Source organism: Protopterus annectens, chromosome 11.part0, assembly GCF_019279795.1.
Source record: "Protopterus annectens isolate FY-2018-M chromosome 11.part0, PAN1.0, whole genome shotgun sequence".
NCBI lineage: Eukaryota > Metazoa > Chordata > Ceratodontiformes > Protopteridae > Protopterus > Protopterus annectens.
The window spans coordinates 40,104,779-40,121,438 of record NC_056745.1 but is presented as its reverse complement, the minus strand read 5'-3'; the positions used below and the strand labels follow the sequence as shown (position 1 = coordinate 40,121,438).

At 37.2% G+C, this 16,660-nt stretch overlaps 1 protein-coding gene across 1 annotated transcript in view; it reads right to left on the bottom strand.

Moving 5' to 3' along the window:
• Positions 1-7,823: 7,823 nt before the first annotated feature.
• The window catches only part of NELL2 (neural EGFL like 2), a gene marked incomplete in the record, with an annotated part of 1,888,857 nt that continues 1,880,020 nt past the window's right edge, over positions 7,824-16,660 (bottom strand). The window contains 1 exon segment of the mRNA XM_044087166.1: positions 7,824-8,815. Coding sequence (XP_043943101.1) covers positions 8,765-8,815 — 51 coding nt within the window.

Sequence of the window (16,660 nt, the reverse complement as noted above, 5' to 3'; positions counted from 1 at the left end):
GATGAACGCCTGCTTGTTCTTTACAGTTACCTGTGTTGTGATAGCTTTGATGAACGCCTGCTTGTTCTTTACAGTTACCTGTGTTTTGATAGCTTTGATGAACGCCTGCTGGATATTTACAGTTACCTGTGTTTTGATAGCTTTGATGAACGCCTGCTGGATATTTACAGTTACCTGTGTTTTGATAGCTTTGATGATCGCCTGCTGGATCTTTACAGTTATCTGTGTTGTGACAGCCTTGATGAACGCCTGCTTGTTCTTTACAGTTACCTGTGTTTTGATAGCTTTGATGAACGCCTGCTGGATATTTACAGTTGCCTGTGTTGTGATAGCCTTGATGAACGCCTGCTTGTTCTTTACAGTTACCTGTGTTGTGATAGCTTTGATGAACGCCTGCTTGTTCTTTACAGTTACCTGTGTTTTGATAGCTTTGATGAACGCCTGCTGGATATTTACAGTTACCTGTGTTTTGATAGCTTTGATGATCGCCTGCTGGATCTTTACAGTTATCTGTGTTGTGACAGCCTTGATGAACGCCTGCTTGTTCTTTACAGTTACCTGTGTTTTGATAGCTTTGATGATCGCCTGCTGGATCTTTACAGTTATCTGTGTTGTGACAGCCTTGATGAACGCCTGCTTGTTCTTTACAGTTACCTGTGTTTTGATAGCTTTGATGAACGCCTGCTGGATATTTACAGTTGCCTGTGTTGTGATAGCCTTGATGAACGCCTGCTTGTTCTTTACAGTTACCTGTGTTGTGATAGCTTTGATGAACGCCTGCTTGTTCTTTACAGTTACCTGTGTTTTGATAGCTTTGATGAACGCCTGCTGGATATTTACAGTTACCTGTGTTTTGATAGCTTTGATGATCGCCTGCTGGATCTTTACAGTTATCTGTGTTGTGACAGCCTTGATGAACGCCTGCTTGTTCTTTACAGTTACCTGTGTTTTGATAGCTTTGATGAACGCCTGCTGGATATTTACAGTTACCTGTGTTTTGATAGCTTTGATGAACGCCTGCTGGATCTTTACAGTCTACTTTGTTTTACTTACTGTTTTGGCACATGTTTCTGATATACATTGTTAATGGACTCTAGTCCATCCCAAGCATAACTAAAATCTCTTTATACATTGTGACATTGTCTCTTGTTTGCCAGGCATCACTTTGATGTGCTATACTTCTCATATATTATTAGATTATACTTAGAAGTCCCTTGAAGCCACAGTGGTACAGCGGTAGCTTTGTTGCCTCACAGCAAGAGGTTCTCCTGTTCGATTCTCGGCTGGAGTGCCTTCTGTGTGGAGTCTGCATGTCCTCCCTGTGGTCAAGTGGCCTCCAAAAGACATGTGTGAATGGGCGTGCCTTTGCTGAAGGTTGGACGTCGGGCTGGCAACTCAACACCAAAAATAAAATCTACTGCCAATCATTAGTGGACCGGAGTTCCACTGTGACGACCCCTAACCAGGAAAAGCCAAAAAGAGAAGTCCCTTGATTGAGTCAGGAACTCTCAGGAATCACCATGCATAGAGAATGCTGCTTATTAAGATTGAATGTTGTAGAATTATACATTCTGCATTTGGTAGTACGAGAAATCTTGGGCTATGATTGCAGCCTGGGATCTGAACACTGTCTTCCCCCACTTATCCCATGAATATGGGTCTATATTATGTGATTGAAGAGTCTCTTCTTTGAACACATAATAATCGACATAAATACAATGAATGCTCTAAACCACAGACGGCCATGTCCACGAATTTTTTCCTCGGGAAAAATTCACGTGGCTGTACAATAAAAAAAAAACTTTAAAACACTAATCAAGTGGGAGGCTTTGCCCCCACACCCCCGATGTGGAGGGCTGTGTCCCCTACACCCCCCTAACTAAATATATCAACTCCGACATCACTCTATATTGAGGAAAAGGGCAATTCCTGATAACAGCCAACTAAATTTTTTTGTGAGGAAAAAATTTGCAAATGTGGCCATTCGCAGTTTACAGCATTCGCTGTATATGTGTCGATTATTATGTGTTCAAAGAATAGAGTCTTCTATCATATAATATAGACCCGAACCAAACGAAAATTGTAGTACAAACCACCAATATAACTCCGTTACCTCCAATGAGCGAAACAAGTCCAGTAGACACCGCTAAAAGTCTTAATCCAAAGGTTTAATCCACATAACGCCAAAAACATATACTACGAACAGATATAGACAAAACCACAATGAACGAATCACATAGCACCAAAACAGGAAGACGCCAAAAGCAGTTAGTTTAGCGCTTTCAACCAAACAATACTGGTCTTCATCAGAACTGCCAGTGAAAACAATCTATCCATTAATATAAACTTATTGGCGCCAAAAGTTGTGTCTCTCCTTAAAAGCATATCAACATAATACACACATAACCGTATATTATGGTGTATGTCAATAAAACTTGTTTTGCATTCCAATACATAAATATATTAATTTAAAATCTCCTATAATTTATTAATGTAAAATAATCATGTCAATTACATATATTCATGTCAATAAATAAAATAAAAACATCTTTTGATGTTCACTACCATCTTATAAAGGACATAAGAAATTAGTTTAAAGGTAACCTACTGTATCTATGAAGTGCTTAGTTATCAGAAATATTTTTTGATGGTCATGCCATAGTCAAGTCTATTGCCATTTGCAAGATCAGAATATTCTGTTGTCTAACATGATATGAAGCTGATGTTGGTTCCTTAATACATTTCTAAAACTCTTAGCCCAGATTCCATGAACTTTAAGGTACTGCAGGAGAGAGCCTCCACCATCCAGAAATGCTATCATGATTCTAAATTCCAGCTCCACTACTGTTATGGCATTATACAGAAGGGTGGTGCACACTCTGCACTATCTGACATTATACAAGTGTTGCAGCCATGGGTTGTATATACCACGTCAAAGGTGAGTAATGAGATTCACTAAGATTCTGGTATACTGAACCTCATTACTTCTTCGCTACATAATCTGACAATTGCTGATTCTACTGCAGAACTGCTGTGGTCACCCAAAGCTAATGATTGTCACAGCTCCACATGTACGTAAAAAATGGCACTTCGGGTCACTGAAAGTCCTCAAACCTGGCTGTCACTGCAATGCCATCTGTATGTCAGCTGTGATAATGGAGCTGCATCAGGTAAAAAGTCTGCCCTGCATGCATTGCAATATCCAAAAATGCAGGTTCTAGTGGGGCTGTCAAGACTACAGCACAAAAGGGTGACTTATACTGAATGCTACTACACATGAGTGTGATCCTTATATGACAGCCCTGTTCCTCCGCTGCCTGGGACTAGCTCCACCTGTATGTAAGAGCAGTAATGCAAGCTGCAGTTCCCACATCTGTTAGATCACTATGTATGCGGCAGCTGATTGACATTAATGGACTGTACTACAGTGAACTGAATATTTTTAAAACATTATGCTTTAGAATGTCTACACATGGATTTTGTACTTTGCTCAAGATCTCTCTCTCTGTCACACACTGTCTCTCATAGATGCTCAATTTAACTATAGGATTGCAACTTTAGAGAGGAATGTAAGAATCATACTTTTAGCTTTCATAAGTGCACAAATATCCTTTTGTACATATTCTTAAGAAGTTATCTTTATCATATATTTTATTGTAAAAGTACTTAACCAACAGAAGTATTTCTTCTTCAATGTTGGGAGCGCATGGGGCACAGTGGGTACCTTTACTCTCTAATTATACACATCCATCACTTTCAGAATTTCTGTTTTTACGATCTTGTGTTTTTTCTTTTCCATGAGATAGAAATTAGAATCATTCCTGAATCTGTCCAGTCCATCATTCTTACCATTTAAATATAGATGTGACAAAATTATGTGGGCAATATGTACCATATTTTATTTTAGGAAAAAAAAACAGTGATCAACATATTTCTAAAACTATGAAATTAATTTTTGCTGCTGTTTTTTAAGCAAGAAAAGTAGTCCTAATAGTTGTTTATGCTGATCATAGATGGTGACTTGTAATAAAAATATAATGTGGTACTGTAAAGCTGACAATTACTATACAGAAAATGCACATATTCATTTAATTTGAATACTTATTGCAGTGCTGGGCATTTTGATCTCTGTGACCACAAGCCTATTAAGTTAGAACAACTTCTAAATGAAGAAGTCCATTTCGAGAGTTCAATTCTCAGACATGGCACCCATATCAGTAATTAAATATTGACAGAACAGAGAACTGGAATGTTACGCTGTTGTTCTAACACTGAATTAGAAATTAAAGATTTCCATTTGATTTAAGACCTAGGTGTAAAGCATGTTCAGTTAAAAATGGTGTATTTGCTTAGTGTACGCTGCTCTGTTAAAGTATTACTAATGAACAGAGGTAACCGCGTTAATGTGCTTCATGACAGTATATCGCAAAAACCACCAGAAACAAAGACACTGCTGTACATGGTAACCAAAAGAATGCAAAGCCAGACTGCACACAATTAAATAATTATTTATTTACCGCCATGGGTCCTTAATACTTCCTGAGGACACCATGACAAACAGCTGCCATTTAATATTCAGTACTGTCTGAGCAATTTATTGACTCATCTTAGGCATGCACACTGCCTCCATGATGATGTACCATTGAAAAAGAAGGTGAAGCAGTTTAAAGGTATATGTGTTTCATGATCTGATATTTAACAGGTTTGTGAAACTAACCCAAAGCACAAATATCTGAATAAAAAGTCAACAAAGGCTTTTTACTGAACTGGCAAATAATCAATTTAAATAATTATTGAACCGTCTTATTTCTGAATGGCAGTGATTGAATAATTATTGGAACCCTCTTATTTCTGAGTAGTAATGATTAAATAATTATTGAACCCTCTTATTTCTGGATGGTAGTGTATCCGAACCAGTGTAAAACATACAGTCGGTGTTGTATTACTGATAAAAAGTGTTCCTCTGAAAGTAAACCAAAATATCCAAAATATTTCAGCTTGTTAATTTCAGCAGTTATTAATTATATTTTAACATACTGCATAAGTGCCTGCTATATCCATTCTACATAATTATAGCTTTGAGGCCACAAGCTTCCCAAAAAGGGGAATTCTTCTTCACCTCAGTGTTATAATAATATAGCAGGTATGCAGGGGTGTAGCTCCCCTTACCCCTTGCTTGGCAGTTAGAAGGGTAGCTTATCTCCTTGCTAAACGAAGGTACATATGATATGGTGTGATTCAGTTGTCTGTAATTGTGATAAACTGATGACTTTGTGAGCCAGGTTTGGCAAAAAGTGGTTCAGTGATGTGTGCTTTGGCAAAGTGTTGTGATCTTTATTTTATTCTGGAAGTTTTGTTTTACAATTCAAGCATTTTCAAGTCCCATATAAAATATTAATTTAGCATCCCATCGATATTGTCATTTTGATTGCTAATGCTATAATGTCAAACTCCTAAGCTATGCTGCAGTGTGAAAGTACATACATATACCTCAGTATGAAGCAGGCATTGGCCTCCTGAAATTGGTTGCAATTATAATTCTGCAGTTGAAAGGCTGAATATATGTTTTTGGATGTTATCAGAGCCAAACATAGTGAAAGCTATAAATCATGAAGAAAGCAAATCTAAAGTGATGTCCTTGAATCAGATTAGCAGAAGTATTTTGGAACAGAATATGCATGGAAATCTTCTCGGATGTGGACAAAAAGCAAGCAGCAAGAGAAAATGCTAAAAAGAAAAAGAGTAAATAGTGTCTAGAAAAAAGGAATCTGGAAAGCCCAAAACTGAAGTGGCAAGTATAGAAATTGCTAGAACAACTATATGTTAAGCTAAACTTTATAGAGGAATAATAAAGGAGGGAGTGAACGTAAGCCAAAAAACAAAGGGCTAATAATAATAGCTCAGGACAGGGGACTGCATATTTGTTAGTTCTTAAAATACATAGCAACAGTTACAGACAAATGAAGGTTAACAGTAAAGAACTAGAAACAGTTGCACATCCTTTTACTGCTTGTGGTATATTTATAGCAGGGGGTCCTTGTAATGAAGGACATGGCAGTGAGGTATGGTTATTATACTAGAGACTTGGCAAATATTATAATATGCAAGTAGCTGATAAGTACAGGAAACATGAACCAGATGGAATTACTGAAAATTAAGAAATAATGATCATGTGGGATAACATACTACCAGTTAACAAAGTAGAGGCAAGAAAAACAGGCATTGCAGTAAGAGAAAATGGCAAAAGTAGACTTCATTTCTGCAACAGCTCTGTGGCAAAGAGTGAAGGATCCATGTTGTCCCCGCCTGGTGTTTCCACACTACTACTTTTTATTAATGCCTGCATTTCGGTTTTATTTTTCTGCTTTTGTTACACTCCCTCCTCCCTCTGTCCTTTAAATACAGTGACCCCAGCACTGGAAGAGCTTATGAGTGGAGAAAGATGGATGAATGAATGGGCTAAGCCCACTCATCTCTCTCATCAGGGAGGGCAGAAGGGCTGACATTTCTCCAGCATTGCTGGAGGGTATGAATATACTGCACATCACGTAGGGATGAGGTGAGATTGCAGAACAGCTGACATGCTACTCCAGAGGCAGAGCATGGCCTTGTAGTATTCCACTGCATGTCCCTGGATGGCATGCAATGTTACCATGGAGGGAACATTTATCTATCTCTGGTGACAGAAAACTCCAAGTGGACCTGGAGCCAGCATGGTGGTGGTGGTGATGTGGGAGTGCAGAGGTTGGGACTTAGGGTTTAAGATCCACCCCGTCTGCAGGATGATGTCCTCTTCCCAGTTCATATTACCCTGTCCATGGTGGCTATATGGGAATGAATGGGACAATTGTAGGAATATGGGAGGAGAACAGGAGGTTGACCAAAAGGAAAATATTATTAAAATAACCACACTTATTGACTAGTGCCATGTATACCAAAACATACAATTGTAAAATATTAAGACACAGAAGGAGAAACTAAAGGAATTTGTTATACGGTCAACCAAAGAAGTGGGAGTAGGAGCAAGTAGGTTAATAAAAGAGATCTCCAAGCATACTTAAATATGTTCCCAGTACAATCACCTTTGGATGAGATGTTAAAACTGAATCCCTATCTGTGTGAGTAGCTCAGGTGGATGTGAAAGACCCCATGGTATATAACAAAAAAAGTAGGGAAGGTCCCCCATTGCCCTAGCCAATTTTCTCCTAGTCAGTATGAATACCATCTTGAGTTTCCTCTGAAAAGAGACTGCTGGCTTACGAGGACTAACTTGGCCAACAAAGTATAAATAAAATAAATAAATAAAATAAAACTAATTCTGGCTATATCGCAGGTACTGAGAAGGACAAGGCTGGCAAACATCACATTCTGAAACAAGGCTTAGTTTAAGAATAATTATTCCCTAAGTAAGGAACGCAGTCCATTTCTTTCAGAGCATTAAAACCCCTAAACATATGGCAATAAAAGTATAACAGGAAGCATTGGTCAGTTATATCAAACAGCTTTTCCTCTTCCCTGATACATGGTATAAACAAAAATAAATTGAAGATATAATTGCTGAGTGCAATTTGTTCTCTTGTCATATTTAGCAAACTGTCCAGTTATGATCAAAGCAATATGGTAAACAATCTTAGCTGGATGTTTCTTGGAGTTTTTACTGAATGGTTTGTTTCTGTGTCTGTGTGACCTTTTCACCCTTTGGTTTAATGTAGCGCTATACACAACAGAGTACTACATTCTACTTTGATTGCTTTTGTTTCACTGAGTACTATGAAACACATGTAGGAAGCGTGACAACCTGCTCACATACATAATACTACAGATAGTTTCAGATATATTTATTTGGACTTAAAGTGAAGATTTGTTCATTGCAATGCAGGAAGTGATACAAAAAGTAATTACATGAAAGTGTTTGCAAAAATGGTCATTGATGCATTGGCAATTATTAAATTGACAATATTTGAAAATTTATTTCAAAACTATACCTGTAATTAGTTACACAACAATAAATTCTACTTTGGAAAAATCAGAAGCTTTGATTGTTCTTTAAGGCTACATAATTGTGTCTCAGTGTGTTAAGCATGAATATACATGCTATGAAATATTTTTTCTCTGTTAAATACACTTAAACCACAGTGGTCAATCTACAGATTAAAGCCATGCCAGAGTACAACTTAAGCAGCATAACACAAACAAACACTTACCTAGAGGCATACAATAAACATGGCATGAGCTATTCTATTACAACTCATGTGTGGCACATTTACAATAGAATTAAGAAGGTAACCATAAAGCAATAATTTACTGATTAACATTTATACTTCAACTAATATCTCTTGGAGGGTAGCAATATAAAATGAGTATTTTATAAAGTTAAGAGACTGATTATTAAATCTTTACACGAGTTAGGACCAGTTAATTCTTCGCCAGCTCAGCCTGATGGTAGGTATCACTAAATAAAGATTACAGATGCTCTCTCTAGAAAATAGAGAGTTTACATCATGCCTGCACAGCTATATTTTTTGCAACAGTTCTGTTGGTACCCTTTGTGGCTAACGATACGCACAGCATTTGACATAAGAGATTTCTTCTGTTATTTTACATGGACTTCTTTTGTAAACAAACATCACTGACTTAATATCAGGACTGTGTAAGTCAGATTACTGTTTGGCTTCAGGTGACTCGATATTTGGTATAAAGAACTTTCTGTGGCTAAGAGTTCATTCATTAAAAGCAGCGGCCTGCAAATTCGGCATCTTTGACATCACAGTTCCTGAAGACACTGTGGATCTACTGAACAGCAGATATGACCATTCTGAAAAAAAAAAACACACACACTGTTATTAAATGACACCACCAGAAAACAACTCTGTATAATAGTCCTTCAGTCAGCCATCTGAAATCATGCTACTTGACTTTCTTTTTTTATTATTTAAGAAATTCAAATTCCTTTGTTTTCTTATCTCCTGCTTGCTATTCTAAAGTCATACTGAAAAAAAAGTGCAGTGACTATTTTAAAACTTGCAAGTAAGTTTTACATTTCTTATTTTTGTTCTGTACCATTTTGGAAGAAAGCAAGAAATTTAAACTGGCAGGATACACTTGTAACACATCATAAAACTTGGCACCACTGAAGCTATTCATACTGTGGTCTAGCTGAAACCATGTGTCACATATCAAATTAGGATTTTTTATTTGTCATTTCTTTTCTGTTCATATTTGGATGGTACATATGTTTCTGTATTTGACTAAAATGTCTGAAAAGCCAGTTATTATTATTAAAAGATTAAGTCATCAGCATTAAACTGTAGCATCCAGATAAGATTTGCCCACCGTGATTTTCTAATTTTCCTGAAGTAAATTAAGATTTCCTTATCTTATTGATTTTTATGCTAAGGGAAATGTTTTCCATGAATATATATGAAGGGTAGATCACTTAAGGTAGATTTCAATTCCTCTTCCTGATTATTTTCAGCAGGTGAACTTCTATGAGCACCAGAAATCTTGAAAAAGTAATGTCCAAATATTCGGAAGGGTAACAAAGTAAAGTGTACATTTTTTTTTGCGGGGGGGGGGGGGTCACATCCTGATCTTATATACGCCAACTTCACAGTCACACAAACTCACAGAAGGGAAGAATTTATCAAATAAGGGAATCACTGCAGGAACCCACTTAAAAATTACAGCAGCAGTGATTTTTTTATGGAAAATGATGATTGTTCTGTTCCTCAGCTCGCCCTCCTGAGTTCTTTGTTTTCCTTCAAAAGTGATCAGTCAATTCACTTTTCTGCACTAGTTTGCCACTACCTGGCCTCATGTTTTTATAGGTTCATAGGTTGGTACTAAGCTATTGGCCCTAGGGCCTATACAAGCCTAGCCATAACAATTCCCTGGCTATTTCTTCCCACAATATCTACTTCCCTGGACCCCTGTCTAGCAGGGTGATGGACGTGATCCCCAGGGTGAATTTCCAATCTCCCATCAATTGTCAAGGTTCCATTTGAAGAGGGCCAAAGAGGCGCTCTACTTGACATGTTGGGCAGCCTATTCCAGAGTCCGTGGAGTCTCTGGTCAGGAATTTATCTCTCCAGCATGTTTTGTTCATTGTGATGACAACATTGGCTGTCTGAAGAACAAGGATTCCATTTTATCAATATTAATAGAGTTATTGTCTATGTTTCTGTACTATTTGTCATAATTTCCCAATAGAAAATTCCCAACAAGTGCCTTTGAGGGCATCAAAGTCTTTCAGGAAACTATCATATTATTATGTACAGTTGTCTTCTGTTTAGAAAGGAATCATAACACAAGTACTTTTGAACAGTGCACAAAATGTAACAACAACAACAAAATAAAAAAAAAACTAAGAGATCTAGGAATTTGTAAACCTATTTTTTTAGAGTATAAAAAGTGCTTACATCTCTATTTGTTCCTTCTCCCTCACTGCGGGTTCTATAGCCAAGATGTTAAAACCCCTGATGGCAACAAGACAACGCAGGGTTTATTATTGACCTGAACACTGGTGGAGCTTGCTGGGGAATGTGTAATCACTTATTGTTAATATCCCACACATCAAAGAGATAGGAATGTAGATCAGTCCACTCTGATAGTGATGGCCATTGAAAGCTGAGTGGTATTCCAAACACAACACAAGGACCAAGATGCAACTTTTGGTCAAAAATCATACCCTGTAGAAAGAGATGAGCATACACGTGATGAAAGAACCATGAATTTTGGGTATCTGCACTTGTCGAAGTTAAACAGTTGGTACTGGGAATAGTCAAAGACAGAAAATCCCTGAAGGATACCTGAATGGTAGGTCTTTATTAGAACTCGGAGAATGCAGAGTCTGTTGACCTACAGGTAGCAAATCACTAAACAAAATAAATTTGTAACTAAGACAAAATTTTTAGATAAAGAAACAACTATTTGGGGAAAAAAGACGGGGTGTTTCTCACATCATTTTTTAAAGTAAAAACAAAAAATCAAAACCATGTGCTTCAGAGTGGTAACTTTTGGTGACTAAGAGGCCAAGCCTGTTGCATTGGAGAGAGAGACAGACCATTCTTTTTCCAGAAACCATTTTTTTCCATCTGTTGTAATTACAGTTTATTCAACCAATCTGCATGTAGACGTGTGTCACATGCTCCCTATTCAAATATTAGCTTCCTGCCTTAGCAAGGTACTGTAGGACAGGAAACATTGGAGGGACAGGATGCTTTCATTTCCTTTACTGTTATTAAGATGGGTTTTATATGATCTGATATTTATTAATTATTTGTATTGTTTATTTCATAGTATTGTCTAATTTCACTTTTACTCAACCTATTTGATATGTTTTACTGTTTTATGATTTATGATATGGTGATTAACAATAATCATCTAATAAATAAAGATTAAAGATCAAATCCGTAATCAGCAGCCCAGAAACTATTTTTGGTTTTATTGGCATTGGTTCTACTACACCATCTGATACCTCACATTAGGGTCGCTGTGACACAGAGACAATACTTTGTAGTTTCCAGCACTAAGTCTTAACTTTCACGTTTCTGCCCAGTTAATCAGACTTTCAAAATTCTTTCTTAGAACCCCCCCCCCCCCATTTTCCATTGTTGCACCTAACTTTGGGTTATCAGAAAAGAGCTTCGGTCTGTGCTGTGTTTCCTCACATGTCTAAAGCAAGTTTTCATGATATAAGATTGATAGTCACTTGAAAAAACATTTTTTGCACATTTGCTGAGGGTGTAGTTTCAGACCACTCTCCTGAACTCCTTGCACTGATATGCATGTATATACCTACTAACTCAAAAGTATCTGGTAGAGAAAAACTCACCAGAACAGTATAAAGCTTTCTTCAGCATGCACAGAATTAGACCAGTTACAATCAGTCAACTAATGTCCTATGAACTCAAGGAAATGCGAGACACCATAATGCTTGACCAGAGGCAGCTTACATAGTGCTCTACTAGTCGCCTTCCCTATTACTCTAACACAGGAGTTTCTGTCTTCTCATTCTTGACCCCATTGCCACTAACTACTCCAGTTTTTCTAAAAGCTACATATGTGGGTAAAGACCAGGAGTACTGTGTTTACTAGTATGCACCGTGAACATTTTTGTAAGCAAGTCCTAAAACTGGATCACATTTGGTTCATAACTCCTCAAAGATATGAATCTGTGTTAACTGTTGCTCTCTAACTCAACAACTAACCTTTTCTCTCAAGATTATCTCTATGATGTTCATTGCCACTGTTATAAATATCCATATAGTTCCACAGATGTTTCCTGCTTCATCTCTTCTATAAGGTGTTGTGCTTGCTATCCTCCAGTCCCCATGACTTCTGCACTAACCAGTTATATGCTGTTAACCTCCATTATGGCATCGACCAGATCACTGTCCAGATTGAAGGATGTCATTTAATCCATGTACTTCGGCCTCAGAGTAGCTCGTTTCCTGTTAACTTCCTCACTCTCTTTTTTCCTGGTGTTTGTTCACTGGTCTCCCCATTCAAAGATCTGTATCACACACACGGAGTGTTGGCCGTCTAGTTATTTTCACCATCTCACATGTTCATTGAAATGAATGTTCGATGAATGAACATTCAATGAATAGGGTTTGATGTTTAGCCATTGGATGAAACTTTCATTCGACGGTTAAGCATAGAGCCCAGCTTTAAATTGTTAAATAATTCAGTTTATTTTTGTATGGCAGAGTGAAATGTTTAATTCCTTTTAAAGCTGATAATATTTAGGATGTTAAATGTTTTAGTCTGCCTTTTTGTGTGTTAGCCTGAAGTGTTAACTGCTCTTAAAGCCGTTATCATTTCCCAGTGAAACTTCATGATGTCATACTTGAACATAACAGCTCTGAAGGATGCATAACACAGAGGATTATAATGGGGTATGTTTGCTTCCCTCTTTAACTTTATATCCAGTGTTTGGACATTTTTAAGCATTTGACATTTAATATTGACTATAACTTATAATGTTTTTTCTTTTATAATCAATGTCCAATACATTTGCCGGGAAAATTAACATTATCAACTGAGTGATATTCCAGTCTGTTTTCAACCATTTTACAATACTGCACAGTGAGCAATATGATTTCTTTATTCACCTCAGATAAAAATAAAAATAAAAGAAAGGCAAGTCTTTATGAATTATAATGCCTTCACCTTACATATTAATATCATCTACCACTCTTTCTTAACAAACTCCTCTATATACAATTATTCTCTTTTTAAAAAATCAACCCTCAGCTTCAACAAACTGTTTAATATTTTAATCTTCAGCAGACTGTTTGCTCTTATAACCTATCACCATACCAATCGTGATGATTTATTCTTGCTTTCCACAAGTATTCTCAACCAGCTAAACAGTCAGACCTATCCATTTTACTGCTCTAAGACAATATACCCTGGACTCCCTTCCATGCCTTTTAGGATGTTCCTCCTTGCAATTCTTATTTGCACCTACTAATTCTCTGTATCTTCTCCATTGAATAATCTACCCACTGATGTCATTGTATTTGCCTTTTTGAAAACTTGCTCAATCTAACAACCATCCCTATATAATTATTCCTCACACTCTCTGTACCTTATGTTTCAAACATTTTCTACACCTTGTATTCCAGCCTGGTTCATATCCCTGCTTTATCACATTTAAACCCTTTGTATTACATCAGCATCCCAACAGGTGTGAAGGAAACAACAGTGTCCTATATTCATCATTTTCCATAAAGATACTTGGCACCATTTCCATAAAGCATGATTCTAACTATTGAAAATCTTCAAACAGTTTCATCTTTTAACACAGGGGTGACCAAAAATATCCACCTTTTCTCTTCTGCACATCCAGACTTTATCAGAATGGCCAACAAATCCATTCATACTAAATCAGCACCATTAACATACTGTTCCACTTTGTCACACTAGCCTTTCATAATGTACTTCATTCCCCATTCTCCTGTTCATGTTTTACCCCTGCCCCTGTGTATCCCACTTTATCACTAATTATCCTTAACTAGCTTTCACTTCTATATATATTCATAAATACTTAAGAAGTAAACAGCCATGGGCATTACCAAAGCCACGTAGCTGTAACACTGGTATGTCCTTAAAGGTCAGTTGCATATATCACATGGTCCTCCACTACAGGTTTATGGTTTCACACAGCAAAGACTCAAGCTTGGTTGGGCTTTTCTTGCAGGTTTTACTGAATGGTTTGTGTATTTGACCTTTTTACCCTTTGCTTTGGCTTGGTTGGGCTTTTCTTGCAGTTTTTACTGAATGGTTTGTGTATATGACCTTTTTACCCTTTGCTTTGGATTTGTCATACTCATCAGACATTACCTCCATTCTAAATTGTATCTAATGAATAAGATACAAAAATAAAATCACAAGTTATTAATACCCCAAATGAAATTAGTTAATATAACAATAAACCTTAAATACTTACACATATTTAATATCTACTCATTATAGAAAGCACCCTAACTTTTAAAGGCAAGTCTTTAAACTGGTTGACCTATTTTCTGTCTGAAAATATCTAAGAAAAAAACTTCAGCGCCATGAAAATGAATGAATAACATAATGTGAGCTCTCTCCCATCATTTTTATTAAGACAGCAAAAATTCAGTTACATCCAAAGTATCAGAAAAGTGGTTTCAGCTACAACAAAATCTTCATCAGTCTGCTCACCCAGTATAGTTAGCTGTTTAATCTATTATGTTATATTATCAAACATCTGTAAGACAGCCCCTCATTAAAATTTAATAAAGATTGCAACACGTATTACAGGCTTAAAAACATTACCAGTGATTAATCATAATAATTGCGGTAATCTAACGTGTCACTCTTGCCTTGAAAGAGAACTGCAACCATAAAAACGATCTTTTTGTAATCATCTACTTCCTTTCCATTATACATTAAATATTTTGATTTTCCACAGAGTGTTACGACCCACACATCTGCTTACATTACAGCAACTGCTAGTATAACCTGTATTCAAAATAAAAGTATATAAATCAAATAAATATTTTTTCTGGGAATATTTGAAGCCTCACCCTTTATTCCTTCTATTAGTGATGAGTTAGCTTCCACAGTATTTATTCTGCCTTATAACAAGTCAAACACTCGGTCAGTACTAGTTTTTTGATTTTGCATACCTGACTTTCTTCTCATGCAATGTCAAATGCTTTGCTCATGCAACAGCCAAGGATCATTTTGTAAATCCACTTCAGATGGGAATCACACTGAGAAAGATAAACGCATTTGTGGTGAACCATAGAAAGCACTTGTCTAGAAGCTTAAAAAAGGCAACATATTTCCCTCAGCTGTTTGTATTCTAATGCCAGTGCACCAGTGTGAAATTAGTTGGGTATTACAAACATGGTGGGTTTTCTACATCTAAGCATAAATCAAGCCTTTAGGCTTGATTTGAAAAAAACGATATTGTGGTTAACCTCGGTGCATTAAGGCAGTCATACATCCATTGTGTTTCTTTGTCTGCTCCTAGCATTCAAATGGTCAGACTTGTACATACAGGGTGTTGTTATAGTTGCTTAGATCATACAGGTTTCACAGGTGTTGTTTCCAGTTTAGTCAGTCAGAAGTCAAGTTTAGCAAACATAATTTTTAGATGGTTAGCAGTCCACATAATAACTGTTACCATACCATATTCAAAGTCTCTACAAGCTCAGACTTGTTTTTATAAAAGAATGTACCAACACCAAATTTTAATACTGTGCCTTCTACAAAGTACTTGTGAAAGAAAACAAAATAAAGCTAAAATTCTTATATCCTGAAACCATCAGATACTTAGCTTGAACATATTGTGCTAGCTTCACATCATCAAATCTATTGTTACCGTGTTTGCATTTCTCCAGTATTTTCTTTTGTTTCATACCCTACTCACCAGATACATTTGTTTGTCTCCTTCTGGCTATTTTCCCTCAGTCCACTATTCCAGAGCATTGAATCCTACCCCTAGAAAAGGTCTTCCCCTTCCAGGGAGTATTATCCTTTTGGTGACTCGAGTTTGAACTTCTAAGGAAAGGCAGCATGAGTCCATCATCCTGCAGTGCTGGAGTTATTCCATAACCCCTGTGCTCTCTCCCTATGACAGGGAGGGAACGTAGTGCAGTGCTCTCTATACTGAGCTCAAAGCATGCATACACCCACACACATGTGCCCTTGCTGTAGTGACATCTTCACCTGTACAGGTATGGAGTCTCTAGTATCTCATCTGCTTTGGTTTACATCTGTCCAGGTAGTGCATAAGCTGTAAGACATTATCACATGTCTACTCCAAACGTACATGCAAAAGTTTCAGTCCCTCCCAGCTCTCCCTAACTGGTTCCAACAATGTTAAGATCCACAGATTGAACCTAGATAACATGGTCCACACTCAACGGATTTTCTGCTACTAGTGTGTGTGTGTGTGTGTGTGTGTGTGTGTGTGTGTGTGTGTGTGTGTGTGTGTGTGTGTGTGTGTGTGTGTGTGTGTGTGTGTGTGTGTGTGTGTGTGTGTGTGTGTGTGTGTGTGTGTGTTTGTGAGTGTGTCTGCGTGTGTGTCTGTGTGTGTATGTATGTATGTGTGAGCACGCATGTGTGTTTGTGAGTGTGTGTGTGTGTGTGTGTGTGTGTGTGTGTGAGATGGTGC